Source organism: Camellia sinensis, chromosome 5, assembly GCF_055761805.1.
Source record: "Camellia sinensis isolate YWXY chromosome 5, ASM5576180v1, whole genome shotgun sequence".
NCBI lineage: Eukaryota > Viridiplantae > Streptophyta > Magnoliopsida > Ericales > Theaceae > Camellia > Camellia sinensis.
In genome coordinates, this window is record NC_138965.1 from 91153003 (window position 1) to 91166817 (window position 13815).

Consider the following 13815-nt stretch of genomic DNA (forward strand, 5'->3'; position numbering starts at 1 on the left):
ATTTTTTAAGTGATCATCCAAAGCAGAAATGCAAATGGTTGCCATCAGGTATAAGATCAACCAGAAGGGCTATGCCTTTCAAGATCAAAGAAAGGCAAAAAGGCCAAGCTTCTCCCTTTTGGACTTTGCATGTATACCCCTAAAAAAAGAAAAATACTGAGGGGGAAAAGGAAGATAACAGATTAGACTTAGACCTCTTGAAAGAAAAGAAAAAGAAAAAGGTGGAATAATCTGAGAGAACACCCTATTTTCTGAATGTTATATAACTCAGTTTGGATAAGACTGAAATAGCCTGATTTGTGTGGGACTTATATACGCTTGCCTTAATCTAATGATTATCATCATTTGCAAAAAAACATTTTTGCATGTTATGACTTATGACAGTAGATGGATTGAATGACCTTTTAATTATCCCATTTCCAGGACACTAACTTTAAAGAATGGAAGCTGGTGGTTCAAGAAATAGTTAAGTTTCTGAAAGTTGACACAGCTTTTATGAATATCAGGCCTTTGAGATATAGTCTTGTACTGGACCTCCATCCAGATTTGCTACCACATGTTGCAGCAGCTAGGAGAAAGCTAAGATTAAGAGATGCAATACTGACAAGCTATTATCCTAATGAGGTTGGTACCCTTTTCATATTTTTTTATTTTTGTTGTCAATAGACAATATACAATTTCATAGTCAAAAGTACTAATTATCTGATTTATTATACAGTTGTGCTTACTGCTTCAAATTGTGTTCTTTCCATTTTTATTTGTTAATTTTTTTTTTCTTAGGTAAAGTTTTCAGAGCTTACTCTTGACACTTTTAGAATGCTTCAATGTCTGGAATGGGAACCCAGCGGCTCATTTTATAAGTCAAGTGGAGCTCCTTCAAGTGGGACAGCTACTAACATTGCTCAAAATGGGGCCCCAGGGCCTAGTCGTATTAACTACTCACAAGATATTACTGATCCTACTTTGCCACCGAATCCACGCAAAGCTGTTTTATATCGTCCGACAGTCACACAATTTATAGCAGTGAGTATCCATATTAGCCTAATTTTCTTTACAACTGTACATCTTTCTCTATCTTGTAACCATTTTAATTTTTTCAAATACTAAAAAAATATGAAATGGTGTTAAATTTGGTACTTGTATGTGGTGAGTTTTTGCTTGAATTCCATGATAAAGTATGGACACTATGAGGTTAGTTTTATCCTTGATGAGGTAATCTCTCTTATGGGTTGGAGGAATGAGTAAAAGAAGAGCAGCCCGCTATTGTCTTCCACCTCATTGGTATCCTAGCTCCCTAGCTGCTTGGTGAGATCAATATTATGTTAGAGTTTTTCTTTTAGCCTTTTATTTTTCTATCTCCTAAATACGCTAAGCAAGGTTATTTAGCATCAAATCCATGACTTCAGAATTAGAATGAACTTAGTAATTCTAAAATGTTTTGAACCGGAACATCAAGGATGGTTGTAAAAGGTTTAAGTTTGACCAGGACGATCTTTGATGCTTTTCCGATTCATATTTGTCAAAGTGTACAATGCATCAAAGTTCAAGACAACACTATGTATTCTGTCAAAAGACCATATTCTTAGGAAGGTTTAAAGCTGTAGTGATGGTATAAATGTTGTGTGGTAGAGAAGTAATAGTTACTGTAGCTGATGCAAGATTTGTGAGGGAAAAATTGTGTATATTAACCAGCACAATCACATCTTTATACAAGGAAATAAAGATAAATCTCTTCATATCCCCCCACAAATTCATGATGTGAGCCTTGTGAGCATCAATAGTTTGTCAAGCAAGAAGTGAAAGTGAGAGTAAGAATGAATCTTGGTGAATAAGTACACAAGTTAAAGGCGAAAGATATTGGAAACAAAGTTTTGAGCGAGCTGGATAATACTCTTATTATCACAGTAGAGAGTAGGAGATAGTGAAACATTCAAGCCAATGGAGCCAAACAATCTGAGCATAGTATGAGCCATAACATGATTTTCAATCTCAACAATAGAATAAATTGTTTCTTGATTCTCACTAAGAGACATACAGTAGTAGACTTGTGATTTGGAAATCTCTCCAACTCAATCAACATCAACATAGGCTTGAAGAGTCAAACAGAAAGCATAAGATAACAATAAACTTTGAAATATATTGCCATACACACATCGTAAGATTTGTAACAAAGTTGCCCAATGAGTAGAATGAGATGTGAAAATAAATTGACTAACCACATCAACAATGTAGACAATATAAGGTATGATTATCAAAGAGAACACATCAAAAGTAGGAAATTTGGCATGTAAGGTATATCAGCGACTTTGTCATCATTGAATTGGGCACGATGAACATGCTTACTCGCATATTTAGAATGCAACAAAAAGATAGCCTTTTGGTGAAGAAGTTACCTCAATACTAAAAAAAAAGAGAGTAGAGGATCCAAATCTTTCTTCTCAAATTCCCCAAAAGATGTTTCAACTCGCTGTCGTTGAAACCAATGATATTCATTATTTTCACATATTACAACTTGTGGGTAAGGAGTGTTAGGTGGTCAGTTGTGACCTCTAGGCAGATGGTGGGCACTTCAATGACTCGAAATTACCGAAGGCGGTGGAGAAGAAGACCAAGGTAGCCTTAGAGATAGAGAGAGTGGCAGTGAGACCTTGAGCACTTAGGTATAGGGTAGTTGTGTGCAAGATAGGTGAGAGCTCTTATTTTCACATGTTATGATATGATTATGATTGTTGTGGTTGTGAGTTACGGCTGCGTTCATGACACCGTCATATAGACTTTAGGTGTATTGGAGCCCAAGCCACCTATGGACAGGTGGTAAGCTCTTTTTAACTTGACAGAATGGTGATATCAACCCTACCACTGTGTCCTATGATTTAGGCCCTTGGGAAGGCTGCATCATAGGAGTTGGAGAGGTAGGTATGATATCTTGGCCAATGTATCATGCATGCAACAAGCGTGCATGTAAAGTTAACACCCCCTCTAAGATTGGTCAATGTGGAGCTGTCATCCTAAGGAGACAACCAAGTAACCTTGACAAACCCATGATCTTAGCCTCCAATTCACAAGCCTCTAATGATCTTGAGCGAGGTATGCATAGGCCTTGCTTCTAGCCTAGGTGTGATTGAGTAAAGTGATACTTACTTAGGAGTGAGCACCTAGGGGAGATAGAGAAATGGTAGGGGCCTGACTATGTTGTAGCTGAGGAGGAGGACTTGTAGATAGATAATTACTCGTGCGTTCCCTATGAGAATGAGGTATGAAGGATAATGGCGAGCTGGGGCTTCGGGTGAGCCATGGTGCTGTTGAGCGAGCTATGGTTGAGTGAGTGAGCGAGCTTGGCTTCGCTACGTGAGCCACATCAAGTTCTTCATACTTTGACCCAAGCTAGTGAGCTGAGTATTCATATTTGGTGGTGTGTACTCCCTTGCTTAGGCTAGGCATACAACTCCAATTAGTCTTGTGAGGACATCATGGTGCCACAGAAGTTTGCCATGCGGAGGTATGGTGTTGATGGCATGGCGCCTATAGGGCTTGCTGTTACACGGTCTTGGGTAGAACTCACCCCAAAAACTAGAACTTAAGGTGAGGGTGCCCTCAAGTTTATATGATTAATATTACTTTAGTACTCAAACGATATGGGATTTTGCTTTACACCATCCCTCACGCCCAGTGTGCTCACTTGGTAGCACCTATAGTGTGCAGGTCAGGGACACGCACCCTATCCATCCCTGGACCCCGAGTACTCTGGCTCTGATACCATGTTACTCAGTCTTGGGTAGAACTCAGCCCAAAAGCTAGCTCTTAAGGTGAGGATGCCTTCATGTTTATATGCTTAATATTACTTTAGTATTCAGGCGATGTGGGATTTCGCTTCACACTAGCTAAGTGCCATGCGTGGTACAAGTATCCACACAACCTAATGACCATACCACAAGTAATGTGATGTGTGAAAAGAGTAGAATCATGAATTCTAGGATGCAAACCAATATGAGGTGCCAGCTATTAAACATCCAGATGTTAGAATGCTTCAATGGGTGAAAACATGGGCTGTTAGGAAACTAAAATTCAAGTAGTGTAGCAAAATACAAGAACAAGTTTTTTGTGACAATGGGAGATTGATGCAGCCCAAATAGTTCCTTGCTTTATAAAAGAATCCATGTTGGGCCTTTTTTTTTTTTTTCATAGGATTTAACTACCAGGGCAGTTCTATCATTTTACATTTGCTGGAGGCATTTTGGTTACTTCTATATTTTTAGAATTACTTCTAGGGTAATAGATTAAATTATATTTATGAGACTCTAGTAAGTTTAGTTGATTGGGGATTCTATCATTGTACATTTTCTGGGGGCATTTTGGTTACTTCTATATATTTAGAATTACATCTAGGGTAATAGATTAAATTATATTTATCAGAATCTTGTAAGTTTATTTGATTTGGAATTAAGTGTTGAAGTAATTGAAGTCCATTAGTATTCCATATAACCCAACCAGCTCCTTCCACCACTCCTCTCTCCTTCTAGCTCTATTAGATCCATATACTCCAGTCAACCACCATTCGTTGAATACTAATTTGTTGTGTGGGGGGCAACTGTAATGTGGGTTAGATTTGTTTCAGAAAAGCTTAATGTGACTTCAATAATTAGGGATATGAGGGATTTTGACACTTACATAAGAAAGTGTGATTTGATTGATCTTCCTCTGTTCAATGCTAGAGTCACTTGGTCTATTCTTCAGGTGAGTTTTGGCATGTAGTAGACTGGATCACTTATTGTTTTCTTTAGGTTGGGAGGAATTATTTCCAAGCATCAGACCGGAGGTGCTTCCAAGAGTCATATCAGATCACTATGTTGTGGTGATAGAGAGCTGTCCTAACAAATGGGGTCCATCACCCTTTAGGTTTGAGAATATGTGACCCAAGCATATCACTCTTTTAGGAAAATTTTAAGGTCTGGTGGGATAGTTGTAGGCATTGTTATCAAATCGTGAATTGAATCATGAATCATTTTGTTGAAATAATAAATTGTGTAGGCATATTAATTTTTATTTAATATGATATATAATTTCATATATTTATATACATATTAAATTACACATAGTGTTGAAAATGAAGTAAATATCAATATATAACTAAATTGATAACAATATGAAATCATTTATATCAATATAACTAGTTGATCACTTTATATCTTGATAATTTGGCAAAAATGATGTCATTCCATGCATTTTGTCAACAAAAAAAAAAAAAAAAAGAAAAAGAAAAAGAAAAAGAAAAGAACTACGTCACAGTGAATTGTGGTGAGTCACAAATTGAATTGCTTGATTCACTCAATTTTCAATTCAATAGTATGATTTGAATCGTTTTTGTTGAAATTGTATCAACTCATATGAATTGAATTGTGAATTGTACAATTCTAACAACCATCATGGATGGGAGTGTGAAGCGAAGTCCTATATCGCCCTAAGTACTAAAATAATGTCAATCATATAAGCATGATAGCACTCTCACTTCTTAAGCTAGCTTTTGGGGTTGAGTTCTATCCAAGACCGTGTATCATGGTATTGGAGCTGGAGTATGGGTAGGGTAGAGTGTGTGTCTCTGGCCTGCATGCTGTAGATGTTGTAGAGTGAGCACGCTAGGTGTGAGGGAGGGTGTGAAACGGAGTCCCACATCGCTTGCGTACAAGTAATAATAAGCATATAAGTGTGAGGGCATCCTTACTTTAATAGCTAGCTTTTGGGGTGAGTTCTATCCAAGACCGTGTAACATGGTATCAGAGCTAGAGTACTCATGGATGGGTAGGGTACGTGTCCCTAGCCTACACGCCGTAGGTGCTGTCAAATGGGCACGTTGAGCGTGAGGGAGGGTGTGAAGCAAAGTCCCACATCGCCTGAATACTGAAGTAATATTAAACATATAAGTGTTAGGGCACCCTCACCTTAACAACTAGCTTTTGAGGTGAGTTTTATTCAAGACCGTGTAACATGGTATCAGAGCCGAAGTACTTAAGGATGGGTATGGTGTGTGTCCTTGGTCTGCACGCCGCAGGTGCTGCCAAGTGAGCATGCCGGGTGTGAGGGGGAGGGTGTGAAGCGAAGTCCGACATTGCCCCAAGTACTAAAATAATGTCAAGCATATAAGTGTGAGGGCACCTCATCTCTTAAGCTAGTTTTTGGGGGTTGAGTTTTACCCAAGACCGTGTATTAGGGAGGGTTTCAAATTTATGAAGATATTGAAGATGATTAAAGAAAAAAATTGAAAGGGTGGAATAGAGAAGTTATTTGGTAGGTCTGACCTACAGCTGTGTGCGCACCTTATAATGAGGCATAACCATTTCATTTGAAACATACGAGGAAAAATAGGAGAAAGTAGTACATGACCCTATACAATTACAAGGGCACACCATGGAGGATATACGTTGGACCTACTTGATAATTTCTTGTCAAATAGAGAGGTCTTTGGTGATTGATAGAGAGCAAAAATGAGATTATTTAGAGAATAGAGGAGCTGGATGTTATTGAGGCTAGGGATGTTTTGGATGAGATTTTGGAAATGAAAGGATTGAGTTAAAGTAAAATTAGAAGAGATAATCTTTAGGTAACATATTTTTTGGGGTCAAATGCCAAAAATAAAATGGGTTAAGGGGGGTGACAATGATACCAAGCTGTTTCATAGGGTTGCTAATGGGTAAGGAAAAAGAAGTACATTAAAAAATTAGAGGTGGCCCAAGGAGTATTTTGTGGATAGAGAAGATCAAATTGTTAATGAAACTTTTTACTTGAATCGAATCTTTACTTGGATGGGGGAGTCATGAGGCTAGGGATTGACGGTTTAGATTTGATACCTGTTGATGATTCCAAAGCAAGATGGTTGGAGAGACCCTTCGATGAGATGGAGATTAGAGAGGCGGTCTTTGAGAATAAAGCACTTAGATTGGACAGGTTCTGTATGGCAGGCTTTCAAGATTGTTGATATGTAACCTTGTATGAATTGATTAAGTTCCCCATTGGGAAAGCTATAGAGGGTAATAGGGGTGGACAGTGGAAAGGGATTTGGTGATTGTCTTTGCCGAATTTTATGAGACAAAAGAGTGATTAATTTATGTACAAATGTGTCTTCATTTGTTTGATACCTAAAAAAGAAAATTCATTGAAGATTGGCGACTTCAGACCTGTTAGTTTGGTCACATTCTAATACAAGATTTTGGGAAAAGTGCTATTAAAAAGACTAAGGGCTATTGGGGGGGGGATATTGTATCTTTGGCTTAGGGTACTTTTGTGAAGGGCCTGCAAATTTTAGATGTTGTCTTGGTGGTGAATGATGTAGTGGAAGAATATATTGTGTTGACGAAGGAGGGCCTTATTTTCAAATTAGATTTTGAAAAAGCATATGATTATGTTGATTGGCAGTTTTTGGACTTTGTGATGCAAAGAAAAGGATTTGGGAAAAGATGGAGAAAGTGGATTTAGGGTGCTTGTCTACTTGAAATATGTCAGTTGTTGTAGTTAATGAAAACATAGGGAACACTTTTACGGCTTTTAGAGGGATGATGGGATAATCCTTGAGCAAAGTCTTTTTGGGTTCCAATGTTAGAAAAGAGTGGTAAAAGATTGGAGAAGAGAGCTTTGTTATCTAGAAGGGGGAGGTATACTTTGGTGTAGTCTATGATGAGTAGTATCCGATCTACTATTTGTCTTTGTACAATATTTTGGTTGGGGTTCCAAATGAAATTGAAAAAATGATGAGGGATTTTCTTTGGGAAGGTTGGGACGAGGGGAAGGACCACTTAGTGAATTGGGAGGTAGTTTTTCTCCCCAAGGCAAAAAGGGGACTAGCCATTGACAGCATTGTGGCTAGGAACATTGCTCTTCTTAGAAAGTGGCTGTGGAGATTTTCCATTGAGTGTGATTCATTATGGCATTTTATTATAAAAAGCAAGTATAATTGTTGATCTCCATGGCAATGTTTCATATTTTTTCACTTTTGTCTAGATTTCTTTCTTTGAAAGTGGAAAATTGTAAAAATGTCCCTTTTTGGGAGGATGTTTGGTTGGGTGATTCTTTTTTTGATGCAGTGTTCCAACATTTGTATTGAGTGCCTCGTTCTCATAATGCTTCCATTCCTACCTTGGCTTTGTTTTAATATGGCACCAATTTAATGAAATTTCAATTTCATTAGAAATTTTAATGATTGTCAAACTCTTGAGTTGGCATCTTTGTTGGCTTTTCATTGTCTCCAAATGTTGTGATAAGTCGGTTTGGCTAAGTCACTTTTCCATTTTATTTTCATGCAAGTCTTTCTTTGACAAAATCATTGATAAACCCAATGTCCGTTCTTTACCTCTTTGCAAAAGAAATTGGAAAGCGGTTGTGCCTCTTAAAGTAAAGATATTTATGTGGTCGTTGGCTCATGGAAGTGTTATGACTGATGATACCTTAAAAAAAAGGGAGCTAATCGCTATCTTTGTCTTGAATGGTGCATCATGTGTGGAAGGAATGAAGAATCTTTGGATCACTTATTCTTGTATTGGCCCTTGGCATTGGACCTATGGCATGGACTCTTTCATTTGGTAGATATCCATTGGCATTGGGTGTTGGAGACAAAATTATATTGTCAAAGATATTAGAAGATATGGAAGATATCAGAATATATGGAGATTCCATATTTGTGCTTATTATGATTGTTTGTATCTTTGAATTATTTCAATTCCTTAATTGAAGGGATTCGATTGCATCTCTCACTCTATATATATGGTGTATCATGCAAACAAGATATTAAGTTGAGCGAGTGAAAGATGTAGCCCATAGGGCTTTGTGCGTGTGGATTTAGGCTAATATTGGCTGAACCACATTAAACCTTTGTTCTTTCTTTTCTCTTTTCTGTCTATTATTTCTCCGTATTCAACTTTATTGCCTTATTACAAAATTCAACTTTGGGTACCCAGCAATATCCAAGAGCAAAGTTTTATCTTTTGGTAGACACTCACTCACTCTCTGTGTGGGGCAGGGGGAGGGGGGTTGCCCTGGGAGAAGAAAAAATAATCAAATTTTATTCTTCAACAAGGCTAGTAGGAAAATTCATATAAATAAATGCCGAATCAGCCTTTTCATTGCAACAAAGGCAATAACAATAAACATGCATCAATACCATAAAAAACATAGGCTTGGATATGTCCCTTCATGTTGGAAAGCTTATAGAAAGCATCAGATGCTTTTTCTGCCAAGGCACGGTACTGAATAGATGCAACCACATTGACAAAGACATTATCCTGAAAAGGAAACAATAATCACAATTTATAACTTGATCAAGTGTAATCAATTAAATTATATGCAAAATAACGAGAATCCACATCAGTCTTTGATTTGATGTTGAAAACAAAAATGCATTCCATGAAAAGGGAGAAGCACCAAACTGAGGGAGAGGTAAAATAAGGGATGTACGTATGCTTTTAATTGTTTTGTAGGGCTTTGGAGGTAAGAAAGCAGAAGTGTTGTGGTATTACATTGTATTCTCACTCTTTTGGGTTATTTGGTTGGAAAGGAATGCAAGGATATTTGAGGACAAGTTTGATGACATGGAGTCAGTGTGAGATGCGTCACTTGGCATAGTTTTGGGCTTCCATTTCTCCTCTGTTTAAAGGGACTCCGTTCTTTTTGATATGTAGAGATTGAAGAGCTGTTTGTAATGCATAAGTTGTTTCTCTGATATGTTTGGTGCTATATTTTCTTTCACTTGTAGAGGACTCCTTGTCCTCCCTTTGTACCTCTTTTTATTTTTTTGTAATAAATATATATGTTTTTTTGTTGGTGATCATAAAAAGAAGAAATAAGTATTCTTTAGACTTTGAATGCATTGGAAATAGGTAGTATTCATATTTGTTTAATATTTGTTGTCTTGAAAATCTAAGAGCTATGAATGAAAGCCATAATTATTTAGAAGGCTCATCGTTCCCTGTTTCTAGTGTGCGCTTTAGTTTTCGAATTTGTCATTTAGCTTCACATGTCTACGAGCTTTTTGGACCTTTCACAGGGACCAACAACAAGGACCGAGATGAATAGGGAACGGGAACTACTGTTTTCGTTTCGGGATTTGAATAGGTTGATTTCTTTGGATTGAGAATTTTTTTTTAGTTATTGGGACTTTTTTTCTTTTACGACCTACTTTGGCTTTCTACTTTCTGCAGGACTAGAAAAGTTCTACATCATAATGTTTCTTAACAATATGCAAACAATATAAACAATTAATTGCTATATTTCAACGATAGGAATCAAAGAAAAGGAATAAAAATCCCATTACCAGGAATCTCATTTCTAGTAGCCAGATTCCTGTGTAAATGCAATTCAGGTGTTTGGATTAGTCAAGAATTCTCTATGGAAAATGGTAAAAGATCACATAATATATTTTGTTTTGTTTTGTTTATATCTTCAAAGCTTTAGGAATGTGATATGCCATGGAGAGGCATGGTAATGAGATTCTCGCTTAGTGTGCGGTTATCTCATTTGTCCTTCGGAATGTAACTGGTTAGATTACATATCTTGGATGCACCCAAACAGCATAATGGAGGGTTGGTATGAGATTCACATTCCACCTTTTTATTCTTGCCATCCAAATATAGCTAAGCATTGCTACATGTTGAGTTTTAGTTTGAAGTGGTGTATGCTGATCACACATCATAATCCTCGATGTTGATGGCTTTCATGGGCCAAAATGTTAATGGTAAACTTACGTAAAAAATTGTTGACGTTGCATGCCTCTTTCCCCCTCTTTCCTGCTTTCAATCTGTATTGGGTTTGTGTTCATTTTGCAATATGGCCAGTATTTGATATGTAATGTTACTATACTCCAGCATATATTTGTTCTGGGGTTGCTGATCTCTAGCAGATACCAACATTTAAAAGGGCAAATTACAAATACACCCCTTGAGGTTTGCTTAAAATACGGATTACTCTCTGTGGTTTGGAACATTACAAATACATCATTTTCAGAATTTTTTAGTTAACATAATTAACTGAAAAAATAAAATTTCTACTTGCACTCCTGTACAAGATAAAATTACCTAAATTATTAATTGAAATAAAATTCTGACGTCATTAAAAACTGTTAATTGACTTGATTAGTTATTAATAAAAGGGGCTATTTGTTATGAAATTATAAACATCAAGAGGCGGGATGTAATTTTCAGAACCACAGGGGGCAAATCGTAATTTAAGCAAATCTCAGAGGGTGTATTTATAATTTACCCTATTTAAAATTATGAACTTTATTATATATCTGTGTGTCTTAAATGCTTGTAGGTAACATGGAGAGATGTTTGCTATTAATTGTAGTTTTATGAAAGAACCCTGAAGTGAGTTGCAACAGGCTGTTTTGGGAATAATAATTTACTGGAACAAGAATTGCCCCACAGTTGGAAGGTTTCTCCACTTTTATTTTTGGGGTGTTATTGATTGAGCATGAGCCAAGCATCTTATTATAACCATGTCTAGAAGCGCATAAACTAAAAGGTGTGGGCCATTATTTTTCTTTGGATTTGTTGACACTATGAAGCGTCGGCCATAATTTTTTTTTTCATTATATATATATACTAGGCTTTCTAAGTGTTAAGAATATGTTCCTCTGAACCCATGATTAAGGATGTCCCTGAAGAAATCCATATAATTTAATTATTTTGCAAATTTTATCAGTTTAACACGTTCACATTACATGCGATTGTACTTCCTATGGCAGGTTCTGTCTACAATGTGTGAGGAGCTTCCTTCTGATGGAGTTCTCTTAATATATTTATCAGCTTCAGGTAACACGAATTTTTAGCTCTGCTTAATGCCTTTTTTATTTTTCATTGAATCTGAGATCATTCAAATTGCTTTTGATGGCTTATGTTTACATCATTTAAATTGCTTCAGGAAGCGATACATCTGGTAGCCTAAACCATTCTTCTAGGCAAGGTGAAGGGGATAGCTTAAGTGCCCTTACTTGTGGCTTACATATTGGTGCTCGTGGAAATGGAGGTATTCTACAAACTCATGAATACATTTAGTATAGATAAATCCTGGGAGGAACTCATTATGTGAACTTCTAGTAGTTGTCTTGTCATCATTACATGTATGTCCCAGTATGATTCCTATTGTTATTTATGCCTGTTCCTAGGCAGGACATTAATGCATCATCTTTATTAAATTCAGAGCAAATGGAACCTTTCTGGCCACTGTTGTATTCTGCAAGGTATGAAGCATGGGTACTCCAAAAATGGTACCGTACGAGTACCGGATACACCGAATACATGCCGGGTACGACAAATACGTTTGGGTACGTTGTGGGTATGGCAAGAGTACGATGAGGGGATTTTTTTTTTTTTTGCAGCTGCTAGAATTTGTTGCAGCTTTTATTATTCTTCTTTCAACTTCGAAAATCATTCCAATACCCTTTACCCATGAGTCATGGTTTTGCTCTTTTTTGCATCCTGTTTTAGACAATCAAAAAAGAAAAAGAAAGAATTATACAACTTTTTAGACAAGCTGTTCTCTTTTTCGTTTTGATATTGAAATTTTGATTTGTATGTTGGATGTTTAGCTATAAATTTAAAAAAAAAAAAATAAACTAAATATTGACGTACCCTAGCTGTACCCGTACCCATACCCATACCCATACCCATACCCAACTTTTTAAAGAATTTGTTGTATTGGTGTACCCGTATTGTACCCGCCCCCGCACCTGCACTCGTATCCACACCCACACCCACACCCACACCCGTGCTTCATAGTCTGCAAGTCCTCACCCATTTTCCCATGGATGGCCTTCTTAATTAAGTCATCCAGTAACAGCTTCCTTGACAGTGCTTTGAATTATTGTATTTTCAGAACATTAACTTTTTCAGATATTGGAGTTGGTTGGATAGGTAAGTAGTCAACAGCTAAAAGCAAATACTTATTAAAATGCAATGACTAAAGGTGCTTTAAAAATGCACATGCCACTGGAGCAGCAGAATATTCCGCTTAATTAAAAAAGGAGACCTTTGTCTTTGGAGTTCATTCCCCATCTAGAGTGGAGATTGTCCGAAGGTACGATTCCGATCCTTGATTTGATGAGTTTGATCTTTTCTTTTGAGGGTTGAGGACAAGAGAAGAGTAAGGGCAATCAAAGCCAACGCATCTTAGCGGCATACAGATTCATTTCATGGGTACCCTCATCCACGAATCCATACAGCATATGAAGGGGTGTGGATCCATTTGTGTAAATAAATCCAGAAGTTTCCTCCTATTTTGACACTAGAGACTCATCTTATTCCTTGCTCCCAGCCAATTTATTTGGAAGAGTACATGTTCTCCCTAAAGTTAATGTTTGACATGATTTGGTGCCCCCAAGATGGTCAATACTAACGTTATGCTTCAACTGCAAAGATCATTTAAAGCTTTTTGCCACGTTTGTGCTGATGTATAATTGTGGAACAATAAATTAGTCATTAATACACTGACTTTTCAATCCAATATGGAAAAGTATTTTCTTGGATTAGGTTGGTAGTGCCCTTTTGTGTCTCGTCCAATTTGGTATTGACTGTCATTTTAGTAAGAATAGAGGAAATGCAATGCAAGTTTTCTCTAAGCCTGCTGGAGGAGGCTTTGCCACTATTAGCTCTTGTGGAGGATCCTTGGGAGTTGCTAATTTAACATTATGGTGTGTTGGGAATTTGTACTCCTTGCTCCCTAGTAGTTCCCAAGCTTGGGTTCCTGGAGACAAAGCTGTGTATTAAGAGGGATGTTTGGGATTTGGCTTTTAAAAATGTGGATGTGGACCTTTAGTGGATCTTGAATGCATGCCAT

General features: G+C 37.1%; 1 protein-coding gene across 1 annotated transcript in view; it reads left to right on the top strand.

Annotated features, from left to right (window-relative positions):
* The window catches only part of LOC114298790 (signal transducer, putative (DUF3550/UPF0682)), a 30549-nt gene that overhangs the window by 2529 nt on the left and 14205 nt on the right, over positions 1-13815 (top strand). The window contains exons 3-6 of the mRNA XM_028243417.2: positions 424-624; positions 781-1023; positions 11726-11792; positions 11902-12006. Coding sequence (XP_028099218.2) covers positions 424-624; positions 781-1023; positions 11726-11792; positions 11902-12006 — 616 coding nt within the window. The remainder of the gene's footprint in view (positions 1-423; positions 625-780; positions 1024-11725; positions 11793-11901; positions 12007-13815) is intronic.